Here is a 12,721-nt window from a genome sequence, read left to right as displayed (position 1 = left end):
GCTGCGATGAGACTGGTAAAGTCACATGTAAAAAACACGTAGCGTGTAACTTTACATGCTATACTCGAAAAGGACTCGAGGACCACTTCAAAGCCTACAGACCTTATCATTGCACTGTCCCAGGCTGTAAACGATTTGGGGAGGAGAAAGGTTTCCTCCGCAAAGACAACCTCACGCAGCATATGCGGAAAGTTCACAAAAGATTCATCCCCCGCGTTGAAAGCCGGTTCGCCAAAGGGGGCTGGGGGAATGTTACCCGTACCGTCATCGACAAGCTCCCACAAGATCCACGACTAGGAACATTCGAGCTTGCGGGAGCGCCCTCTGAGACTGTTAGTAGCGACGGTACATCCGCTGAGGCAGCCGAACACCTGTATTCCGGCGGGGAGAGTTCTGTTGTGTTCAGGAAGGTTGATCAAGGCGATTATGAACATGGCCAGACGGGGTAGGGTTTTGGCAGGCAGAGATATGTTTCGATATAGCACTTATTCCCCACACTACGTTGTTCTTTTGTCAGCTTGCTTTCTTTCCTTATCACGCTCTCTCTACTCGTTCATTCACCAGGTCACGTACATCTATCTTTGTTTTAGGTATGCCTGTGAAGGTTTGGTCGCGCTGGTATCTGGCGGTTTTGTGACTGCACGAGTACTGTATTTTCATTTGTTCAAGTCGCTCATTCTTCTTTTCCTTTGTCTATCAATAAAATTTTAAAAACCCCCAATTGTCAACTTGTCCACTTGTTACTGTGACTGGGTTGGATAGGACAGAACTATCCGGTGCCCTGTTATATATACGTGGCTTGTAAATGTGCACGTGAAGAGACGATTCAGAGAAGACCTCGCCGGTTATTACAAATTGTTTCGCTTGCCAAGTCGCTGAGATAGTCAATTCGAGTGATAGTTCATGATTGCTATTATTGATTGATTAATTCACTATGCATGTACATGCAATCCGGAAACCAGATACACCACTCCCTCCCCAGATCAAGAAACGTAAGCAACAAGCTTTATTGTAGAGTAAAAGTACATGTAGCTATCTCACCACCATCTGTCTTAGCCAGTAAAAGTCATTCTCACCCGAGTAAATCCCCTGTCGATCCTTCCCTGATCCTACTTTCGAACGGCCTGTCTGCAGATCAATATCTGTGTTATGCTGCACCATCCCTGGCTGCAGTAGATTTTCACGTACCAAAGCACCGGGATGAACAATGGCCACATGAATAGCTCTTTGGTAAGATCGTCCACTCAGACCATGATCCCACAGATACCTCTAAACCTCTATTCCAGCTGCACCCCACAACCCACCCAAATACAACCCACAACCCACATCGAAATAGAACCACCGTACCCACAACACAACACAAACATATGGAGGGTTAATTAGTCCACCTATCCATATCCAGCCATCAAAACACACACTCAAACTCCTCGTTTCGTTCAACAGTCCTGCCTCTCGCTGTAATAGATATAGATATCAGATGTGTAGGTATGTATATTTGTATGTGCAGCTAGCTAGCTAGCTGATCAGTTGGTATTTCGATGTGGATAGTTATATACAGCGGGCCCATGGATACCAAACGCCGTAACATAGGGGGAAAGAAAGCTAGAGAAGCGGGGGAGGGGGGTGGGGGATAGATACAACTGGAACTGGAAACTGGTCAGATTCCAGTAGACAGACAGACAAACAAGATGTAAAAAATGGAAATGGGTAACAAGTAGGGGCAACCATAGCTCGCTCGGGCTGTGGTACGGGTAGGACGAGTAAAACAAAATCCCGGGCATAACGATGCAGATATACACCTCATCTCAGACCAAGAAGACCAAAATATCACGGGCCAACACCAGTCAAAAACCTAAGGGAGGGGAGAAAACGATAGTAAACGAAATAACGGAAGAGTAAAGACACATCAACCCGCACCGCGCGCCTAGTAAGCCCAGTAAAGCCAGCAACCCATACCAGCCAGCGCTTTAGCCCATTACCACCCAATCTCCACCTCCAAAAGCACCGTCACAAGCATTCAACACCTCCCCCCTCAACATCCACCACTCACCGCCCTCCTCCCCTTCCCCCTCCCCCCAGTTCCAAACCCGCACCCCAACCCCACACCCACCCTCCCCAACTCCCCCTGCCACGACCTCTTCCTCCCCGCGGGCCCCCTCTGCATCTGCCCCACCATCCCCGGCACCCTCTCCCTCGCCCCCGGTAGCGGCGGCAGCAGCGGTGTCATATCCACATCCCCACCTCCCCTCGACGGCGGCGGCGGCGGAAGCGGGCGCTCACTCCCCGGCAGCGGCGGCAATGGGCGCATATCACTAATAGCCCGCCGTAACGCACCAGAGACTGGGTATGTGGATGCGGGCTCAGACGGGAGCGGCGGCAGTGGGCGCTCGTGTATTGGGAATGCAGTTGAGAGCGGGGAGGGCGGGTCTTCGGGTGAGGCTGGAAGAACGCCGTTGGGGATGAGCCTAACACCCCATTGCGCGGGGAGGGAGGGCAGGTCTTTGTCTGCTGAGTCTGGTGCGGGGGGAGGCGTGGGCGGAAGCGGTGGCTGCGGGCCGCGGACGTAGGGTGGGGGGAGGATGGAGAGGCGGGTGGGGTAGGCGGGGGGGTTTTGATCGTCGTCGTCGCCGTCGTCGTTGGTGTGGTGGTGGTCGCGGGGTGGGGGGATGGGGCGGTAGGAGGGGGGGCGGGGGGATAGTGGTGGCATGATTGGGATGGGGTGGGGGTTCAATCTTGAGTGAGATGATTGTGATTCTGATTCGTGGAGGTGGTAGTAGGTGGAGATTGTAGATTGTGATTCCCAGAGATTGTGATTCGTAGAGAAGATGGTAGGTGGTAAGTGGTAGTTGGTGGAGGGTTGCTGGTTGGCCAATGCGATGTGTGGTCAGTGTGGTCTGTGCAGACCTTGTAGAGATTTCTCAGGCCCTGATGATGCCAACTCGAGTGCAATGTTTGGCAGGTACACGATAGTTGAGATGAATGGTGGCGAATGGTGGTGATTGGTGACGATGGCGATGATGGCGCTGAGGTGTTGAGGTCTCCGACTGCGAACACAAACGAGAAGAGCTCCAGGAGAAGACGACGCGTTTATTGGCCATCCCAGCAGGTTTTCTCTCGTCAATTTCTTGGAAACAAGCTGTCGTCGCGGGGCCGAGTGACGACTTGTGGACCCCTGTATGTAGCCCGGTCCCCCAGCCAGGGGTGGGTGTGCGGCGTGGGAGAGCTCAGCCTGCGAGTGGGCGAGTTGCCTTATATATCAGACCTAGGTAGGTAGGTGAAGAGCTATAGCGACTATTTCCGGTGGGTATACTGCAAGAGATGTCTATATTTCGTGTATCGGTATCGTCAATGCTGATCATGATATCGATATCCTCCTCGTACCTGCATGAGCCAGACGAACCACGACGGCGAGTGAGATGCCATGAAGAATCCCCCATCTCCAACGTCCCATTAAGCCCCTTCCATCCGCCCCTATTCCCTCTGGCCATCTGTAGATGTCGCGAGACTACATGTACCTTCCCTCCCTGCCCAAATCCGGGGATGTCTGTTCCTTAATCTCAACCCGTAACACCACAAACTCCAGACACCCTGATCACGTGTCCGGTTGTTTCATCCCGCCCCCCCCCCCCCCCTTGCACACATCTCGTCCACTTCCCACCCTGGTCCCCCACGTTGTGCCATCGGCTTTTCGAGAAATCTTGCTTTGTGTGTGTGTGTGCGACCTTGGACGCTTACCGGGGCGATCTTTTGTAACGCCACATGAGTCGGTGTGTATATTTAGCCCAAACTCTTCACCTCACCCGTACCCGTGCGTTGGGGCCGGGGTAAAAACACGACGTTATGATATCCCCCGACCGCGACCGTTGGGAATGTCAACGACGTGGGGAGATGCGTGTCATACCGACCGAGCGATCTGATCTGCGCGGCCTTAAAAAAAGCTTGTACGGTAGATACATGTAGTTGATGAACAACGAGACGTTGTTAATTACTAACTGTGGCTACATTTGGTAGCGGCGTGAGGTTGTGTACTAGTGCGGCTAGCTAGTGCGACTAGTCGCGGCGGCACTAGCCGGATGGAGATTAGATAGTAGACTTTTCACAAGTGCTAGCGTTGCTTGCTGGCTGTGCTAACGGGAACGGGAGTACTGTGACCTCAACTACACTGATCAGTGCTGTAGATGTAAGGTACGTTGCTGTTCGTTCGCAGTGATTTCTCGGGTTCATTCTGTTCTGACACTCTTCATCGTTTGTTTCTCTTATCACTTAGCTTTGTCAATAAAGGCCCACAACAATGACAGTCGGCTAGTTGTTGGAGGAGCAGGTACTTGGCCTGTAGTTGAGGGGGCGGATACGTGGTATATTCGAGCAGTGGGCTGATCTAGGCGATACCTGGCTTTAATTGTTGATTAGTTAAATAGTGAACTAGAATCCATCCTTTGCAATAAACCACGTCTTACCAGCTTCTATCAACATTGAGCATGAAGTAATATTCTGGAGAGGTACATGTACATAGTTTATACGTACTTGTATTGATGATGAGAAGAGAAGGAGACAGGGCTAGATCTCTCTCGTATACACGTATACACTAGATCTAGATAGGTCCTGGCGACACATCTATGATGTTGACAAGTGGTCCTTTCTGAGTACAGTCTCTTCACTGAGCCTCCGCTACGTATACATAACTAAGCCATATGGTAACCAACCTTATACTACATGTAACCAGTGAGTTTATACACGAGACTACCACAGAGCACCATTCGGCCTAACAATGGCTGTTCCCCCAGCGTGGAGAGATGGCAGCATGGGATACTACTCCCTCCAGTTACCGTAGGATGAGAGAACGACGGCGAGTATGATGATGTTATATTCATATACTTGGCTAGCTCAACAGATGCCAAATCACGTTATCAATGGCGGAATATATTAGCAACTAATTCTCGCGTTAGATACGTCTCCAGAGCCAGATAACACGCAGGACAAGTATGGTTTTTCTTCTATTATTTTATCTCCATCTCGCTAACTAGCTAAATAGCACTAAATCATTGCATCGATACCTAAACGTCTACTCGAGCGCTGCTTGCAATACTCTCTAACTCTCATCTATCATCTATGATCTCCGATCTAACTTACCTTAGCCACCTAAGCTATTCAAAAAAGAATTCATTCCAGTCCAAGTCCCCAATATCATGCCATGCTCCACCAGCACGTCCTTCACCATTATCTGTAGCTCCACCGCCGCCCGCCGCTGCTGCACGCTCCGCAATCTCAAGCTGCAACTTCCATAATGCGTCCTTCGACCTCATCAACATCCAGTCCACAATAAGCATCCCCCGTTCACCCCCACCAGCCGCAGCCGCAGCCGCAACCGCAGTACCACCATCACCTGCAGCAATCCCAGTAGTATCTCCTGCAACAACAGGCGCCCCCGGAACACTTACCGCCGAATAAACACCCTCCACCGAATCTTCCCTCTCATCAATGACCGCCGTCACCTCGGCCCTGCAGAACGGACACGGAATTGAAGTCGGCCACGGATCCCTCGCTCTATCCGGTCTATTAATCCTCGACCACCACAACTTCTTCGTGCAGCTGGCGCACGCCCGATGCCCGCACATGACGTAACGGATCCACTCCCGCCGGCGGCCGCAGATGTTGCAGAGTAGCTCTTCGGGGGTGTCGGCGTCGGACTTGCTGGATCCTGAGCCGTGGTCGGAGTGCTCCTCCTCAAATTCGAAGCTCTCAAATTCGGGTACTAGCTGTGTGTTCATGGCATCAGCGATTTCCCCGATAAGAAACATCGTCGTTACACCCTCAACATGTGCCTGTATTATTCTGGGTGTTCGTAATGTGACGAGGCCGAAGGGTGGTCTTGGTGGACCTGCTTCTCCCTCTGAGTTGTTATTGTTGTTGTTATTATTGGTGTTGTTAGTGTTGGCGTTATTGTTCGACATTCTGAGTGATGTTAGTAGGTTTTTTTGTTTTGGTAATTGTAATCTGTGTGATATTCTACTGGTAATTGTTTGTGATGAGCTTTCTGTGGGAGGGAATTGTATCCATTTTATAAGAGCTTTGAAGCATTCGAGAATCAAAGCTAGACATTCTTAAGATGCATTATTTCAAGGGATCTATACTGACATTCGCATAGATATCACTCTATAGGCTGTCGGCAACTTTCGACTGTCGATTTACACGAACTTGAATATTTTCGTACAGCCACTCATCAAAAGTGTTCGTGATTTAGTTTTAATGCCAGTGCGCAGTGTGGCGCACCCGTAACGTTGATGTTATTAATTAATGTTGAGATTTAAAACAACGAAAAATATATAATATAGTTCGTGACTATATATAAAAGAAGATAGGTCATTGATCTTATTCTTCATTGATTCCGGGCGCCATTGATCACTGGGAAAGTCTTCTCTTGGGTTTTTTTTGATGGTCCGCCACGGTTACCTATGGAGAGATGTCTCACTCCGAAATCGGAATCACGAACACTTTTGCAGAGTGGCTGTACCTATTATGCTCGGAAAACCCCCTCGGGAAATTTGAATGCTTACAAGGAAAAACTTTTAAATTGATTCAAGTCGGTTACAGGCACTCCAGTCAAGTCTGTATCGTATTATTTGAGCCGAAAATCCCTTGGTTTGATAAAGACTTGAGTCCAATAACCTCAGCCGGATCGGATCGACTCTGGGGTCGTGATAGTTCAGCATAGTTTTAATTTAGGCCTCGATCTGGCTACATAAACATCCTTAAGCCGCGGCATAGACCACCGGATCTTTCAGTAATGGTCTAAAGTCCTCCTCCACGGCGTCTTCGAAAACTATCAAATAATTAAAGGTACGAACATAATGTTAGGAAAATCTTCAGATAACCGGTTTATTAAGGAATTTATACTGAAATTAGACATAAATTTGTTTCCAGCTCCTAAGCTAATTGCGACATCCGCAACCGTCCTTGGTTTATCGCCTATCATTTATAATTACGAGACCGTAGAGGATAAATTAACTAGACGGTAGACTTCCTTTCACGCGGTCGGCCCCCGCCCGTTATCCTCCAGGTGGACCGTGTAAGCCGAGACACGGATATTTAGCGAAGTCTGACCTTGTAATTCCACTCCCGAGACATGCGCTATTGACGGGACGTTGCAAGACATAGATCCCGCCGTCGTTGGGGGAAACATCTCGGTGCTGGTCTCTTTAGTCCGCTCGCCGGTTCCCTAACGGGAAACTGGCAACGCCAAGACCCGAGTGATGTCTTATGCTCACACAACCTCACCGTACACAACAACGCGCGACGTATATAGGCGGACGGAAGTCTCGCTTTTCTCGAATTTATAGGATGACTCTGTTGGTAGAGTATCAACGGGGTCCTGGATAGAGGGGGTATACGCTGGAATCCAGTGTATTCTGTCATGCCAGGCAGCGCCACTACACTCTAGCCACGACGAATGCAGATCGGGGTGTTAATCTCGCCGAACGAGGACTCGACTGGTATGTATTCTTGGAAGCGTGCGACTGGCGTGGCTTGTATCTGGAGAGGGGGGGGGGGGCTTTCTGCTGCTTTTGCCAGGATTTGGATTGCATGCATACGGTATTGCCGCCGCTGCTGGCAGTTCCTTCGTATGGCGAGGCTCGTAATTCTGCCCTCCTTATGAAGATTCCAGCGTTCAAACTAACAAACACTAAGCTTCTCGTTAAACTTTATTCATTTCTACATCGCCTCCAGCAAAATCCGGCCACCGTGGATATGGAATTATGGAAGGTTTTGCTATATATGGCGAGTCTTCGTGTACCTTTTGTGTACAGAAAACCGATCCTAATTCTATCCTGTCGAAATTTAATTCCTACGAAACTTCCAGCTAGCGTTCAAAGAAGATAAGGCCTGTGTTTTACTAACAAACACTTCTCTCTAAATTCTATCCCCACGGTACCTCCAGCGAATTTCGGCCACCGTGGAAATGGAATTATGGTGGGTTTGCTGTACCTGCAAAGAATAGGAAGGTTAAGATCTTGTTCGAGTTCGGGATTATGGACTTGGTGGAAAATAACCCGCATCAGACTGTTCAGTTCGGAGTATTTGTTGGGTATCCACACATGATGGACCTTGGGAGCGGTAGGAAGAGATAAAGTTCGTTCACCATCGCATCAGGTACGTATCTGCGTATCTAAGAATATACACCTATCTCAATACCGGGGGATTCAAACTGTAGACCGTAAGGCTCGCTCACTACCAGTACCTACATCTACATGTAGAATCAAACAGCTCCTAAGATCCTGTAGGTATTTTATTTCAGAAAATTAATCTCTTTGAAATTCAAATGCTAAGTCTGGCTTTGAATACAAACGATATGGATTACATGACTACAGGAGCAGACTAAAGCCAAATCCTCCATGACATCTACACTTTATTTTCGGAGAAAAACGGTGCAAATTCTCACGCTCACCTTCCCTCGCACTGCTTCCTCACAATGGCAAACAATCCGAAGAGGATATACATACATTCTCCCGTTTTACCCTTCTCTCTTACTTTTTCGTCCCACGCGGAATTCGTGTAGTCACCGGTTCTGACTCCATTGAGCTCCAAGCCCCGATGTTTCCCGCCCGGAATGACGGCTAGCTATTGTATCATTGTTGGTTGTAATACAGCCAATGCAGCACAAAACCTGCAAAACAAAATCTTCACGATCCCTCCTCTCCTCATTCTCCTCAATACGGCAACCGCCAACTCTCCAGATCTTGCATGCCATCCCGCGCGCTCAAATTGAGTTAAATTAACCTCGCGCTCCCCTCCCCTCCCAAAAAAGAACCCCATCACCAGTACAAAAAAAAAAGCCCCACGGCAGAAACGGCAACCGAATTGAGTTTCACCTCAGCTCAGATTATCACATATAGAGTACCTAATTTTTAAGCTTAGGCTTTCTCCTCTCTGCTGTACCACCTTTGTAGGTGTGTACATTATGTACACTAGAGTTCTCTCATTTCCTAAAGCTGTAATTCGAGCACCCCCATCCCTGCATCTGTGTCAGCCACTGTTGATCTGGCGGTCATTTTGAGTTGAGTTTTGATAGGCGAGTGGGCCAAACCGAGGGTAAACACCGCCCAACCCGGTGGGGCGTTGCGGGGGGGGGGGGGGGGTAGAGGCTTGTGCATCTTTTAAAGCTGGTGGATAGGATGGGGGCGTGGAATTTGAATTGGTTGCGAGTAATCAACAGCAACATCTAATCAGATCTTCTCTACTACGTAGAGGATTTCCAGACAAGGCACACCAAGGACATAAGGGCGGAATATCTTGGATTCTTGGTCTGGAACATGGCCCTTCACGTGGACAGGAGAGCGTATTAGCCGATAGACGGTTGGGCTCGTCTGGTTGGGCAACACCAACAAGAACGGCAGGCCTGTGGCTAAGCGAATTGGGCAGCAGCGAGCGGACTGAGGATAGGTGAAGGAAGAAAAGGGGATATTCCATCGTGTCGGGTTTTCAGGCTTTCTTTCCGGGCTGGATAAAGAATTAAAAGGATTAAGAGCGCAATGTAATGTCGGTCTCACCAACTCCTCACGAGACAGAGAGCCGCGACTCCGAGCAGAGAAAGCAGGTCTATGGCGAAAGGGAGTGTTTAAATTAGGTACCCGACGATTCAAGCGAGACCTCTATCCCGGGTTGAGTAAAATGCGAATGTACGAGTAACTGGAATGCCCGTCCCAGCATGATGTAGGTTGCTGTATTCTATGCTGATCATGAACATTATTGGAATGGTTAAAGTAAGATGTATATGATCTGCTCTGTATTAAACACCCACCACCCTGATCTGATCTGAATTGCGTTGCGTTGGTGCTTTCAGATCTCGCAGGCTGCATGGATTAGTTAGTGGTGAGTGATGTGAGACATGTTTAATCTGCAGGCTTCCCTGCATATTGCGCTGATCGAAATCTGCGTCTAACCGCCACTGACAACTGGATATGTGTTAGCAGCAGCGCTAGATAGAATGGCGAACGAAGGCTTCGGATCTCTCTGTAACGGATTTGAGGGGGAGTTGGGCATGAGTTATGCGAGGGAATGGTGCGTCACACATTATCACTCACTTTTACGCATTTCCCCCCCCGCCCCCAAACCAGCTTGAAAACCTTCAGGACACATGTAGTCTTGTGTAGCTACAACACCGTATAGCAGTTGTTGCAAGATAATACGAACACACTTGTGACGGCAAGAAGATGGTATCGAGGACAACTAAGAATTTATCTCATTCCAATCGCAAAAATAATTTGTGTTAATATTGTAGTGATAAAGACAGCAACTCCAGAGTTTATTCACTCCAATTCGCACTCGCGATGGTAATGATCATGAACACTGTACCCACGGTTGTCTATCGATACCTATGCACCCAACCACGAGCAAATTCAAGTTCCTCCCATCACGTACCTGCCCACCTACCAACCACCCATCGTGCACACAACCGGTTTTGCACGATATCACAAGTCCACACATACATTCTCACTCGCCCGAAATTCCCAGCTGAAAAGAAGGAAAAAAAAGTATGTGAGTACACGCATCTCGGTTCATGACGCGCAAAGCTTGACCCTGAGCTGGGGGGTTATTGCAACTGCAGATAACCCAGTTCTGACTCCTAATTGCTGCTAGCATAAAAATAAATCCTCTCGTTGTACTACTACTCCTCACTAGAATCTTCTACATACTCGACAGGATGGCTGGAGTATCTGCCTCTCTATATGTTGTAACTCTAGATTTCTTGGATAGAGTAGCTACCTGAATTCACACAGAGTAGCCTACTCTCTCTGCAAGAACCCCTCGGCCACCACCGTCATCATACTTCCAAGTTCCCCCACTCTGGAACTCCGATCCTCTAGCTCCCCTAGCCTCCTAGCTAGTCTCCTACCAAGCTTTTCCTCTCCCCCGAGAACGAGATCCATTTCCCCACGCCCCTCTACTAAACTCCATACAGTTCTAGCAAACGCCGGACAAACAGAACAAGGTCCTTCTCCGCCCGCGGTCCGGCGTGGCTTTGGTGGCTGCCGACGCTAGGATATGTGCCGATGAGTTGGTGGTTAAGGGTAGAGGGGCATGGGTAAGGGCATGGGTAAGGGTATGGATAATGTGCGCTAGCATGGATAGGAGTGAGGGGCAGGACCGTGGGAACGACACTGTATCGAGCTAGCATGGCTAACTTTACTTTAGATCTGGGTGTGTGTTATTTGGTTGTGTAGATCTGAGCTGAAGGGGAGGCGGGTGAAGAGGTAGGGATCTCTGAAGAGGGTTGAGTTCCCGATCATTGTGGTGGGGTGGGAATTGGAAATCGATTATGAGGGAATATTATGATCGGCAGGTACAGTCCAGAAGAGAAAAAACAAGAAGGAGGTCAATGAGGAGGAGGGTCTTGGAGGAGGAGGAGGAGGAGCGGGACCGGCAGGAACCCTTGGGGTTTTTGGTAAGTGTTTATTTGAATGTGGTTTTGTTTTTACATACATCCTCGAGGTTTGATCATGAGGGGAGAAGAATTTCGCTGGGCTCGGCTCCAAACTTTTGCAATTGTCGACAAGGAGGAGGCTGGTAGGGGGAGTAAGAAGGTACCAGTGGAATTGCTCTTCGCTACCTGTTCTTCTCTCCATGCTCTCTACCATAACCATACTCTACCCCCCTAGTTACCTACATACAGCGATCGTGGAGAAAACCCTGAGGATGAGGGATCGAAAAGGAATAAAGTGAATGGCGCCATGGTGGAGTAGAGAAGACTAGGTACAATACTCTAGAGCGCGCCCACAGACGTCCAAACAAGGTGCGGCTGGGATAATTGGCTAAACAAGTTCTTGGACGATATGCTTTAATTACTGAGTAGGGGCGTAGTACCCGGAACTATTCTACATTTCTCTAGAGTTATATGATCCCTGACATATGGGTTCGCGAGAATCTTTAGCGAATGTGACATCACCAACTTATCAATGTAGAGTAGAATTGAGAGTGTTTGCCGGTTGATTTCAATCTTTACCTAAATTTTTGTTATCTGATTCTCATCTCAACTGATATAATCTTATGCATGTTTTGAAGGAAATGGAGTAGTCTGGTCTCTATTCGCTTGAATTTGTTTCTTGCTTTGTTTTTGTGGTTTCGCTTTCATGTCATGAGAGTGGTTTTCTCCTGCTTCTTTCTGTTTGAGTAGGATTGCGCGATTTAGAGTGTAGAATAGGTAGGAGATCAGTGAGTACCTACATATATATATGTGTTACCTATATCTATCATGTGTAAAGAAGAAATTTGGAAAGAGAGACAGATAAGTGAGTCAGGAGTGAGTGGGTGCGAGTGTGTGTGAGTGAGCTGTTGAAGACACGCGCGGAGAATTTCTTGTGTGTGTAAGATATTGCAACGCCTAAAGACATGCATACACGCACGGGAAATAACGTTGTATATGTCCATCCGAAAAGACGAAATACTATGCGATGGGCATACTTCTTCACGGGAGCGCGCGTACGCCAGTGTGGAAATAGATATCGATGGATGTACTAGACATACATATTGGTATTTCTACACACATATGTACTTGTACTTTACTATACTTCTCAAGTATTGTATACAATATTGATGAGTTAACAATACTTCTCAAGTTAAGTTCTACATTAGAAAAGTGAGTGAGAGACCATGACCGTGAGCTCCCCCATGAAGGAGAAGATCTAGAGCACCGCAAATTAACCTCGCCCTCCCCCCCCCCCACGGC

General features: G+C 48.4%; 3 protein-coding genes across 3 annotated transcripts; 1 reads left to right on the top strand and 2 right to left on the bottom strand.

The window, feature by feature from the left end:
- Nucleotides 1-72: 72 nt before the first annotated feature.
- H6S33_011464 (uncharacterized protein) lies at nt 73-449 on the top strand (the record flags this gene model as incomplete). Its single annotated transcript, XM_044842829.1, has 1 exon — nt 73-449. A coding segment is annotated over one exon (377 nt), but the record flags the coding sequence as incomplete, so codon positions are not given.
- Nucleotides 450-2,032: 1,583 nt separating this feature from the next.
- Nucleotides 2,033-2,707, bottom strand: H6S33_011463 (uncharacterized protein; the record flags this gene model as incomplete). The annotated part of the gene is made up of 1 exon (XM_044842828.1): nt 2,033-2,707. One exon carries the CDS (start codon nt 2,705-2,707, stop codon nt 2,033-2,035), a length of 675 nt encoding a protein of 224 aa, XP_044696231.1.
- A 2,437-nt stretch (nt 2,708-5,144) lies between these two features.
- On the bottom strand, nt 5,145-5,951 carry H6S33_011462 (uncharacterized protein; the record flags this gene model as incomplete). Its single annotated transcript, XM_044842827.1, has 1 exon — nt 5,145-5,951. The coding sequence occupies one exon, from the start codon at nt 5,949-5,951 to the stop codon at nt 5,145-5,147; it is 807 nt and encodes a 268-aa protein (XP_044696230.1).
- Nucleotides 5,952-12,721: the final 6,770 nt, after the last annotated feature.

Source organism: Morchella sextelata (genome assembly GCF_020137385.1).
Source record: "Morchella sextelata strain SCLS chromosome Unknown scls_6, whole genome shotgun sequence".
In the NCBI taxonomy this organism is placed as follows: domain Eukaryota; kingdom Fungi; phylum Ascomycota; class Pezizomycetes; order Pezizales; family Morchellaceae; genus Morchella; species Morchella sextelata.
This window is presented reverse-complemented; position numbering and strand designations above follow the sequence as displayed.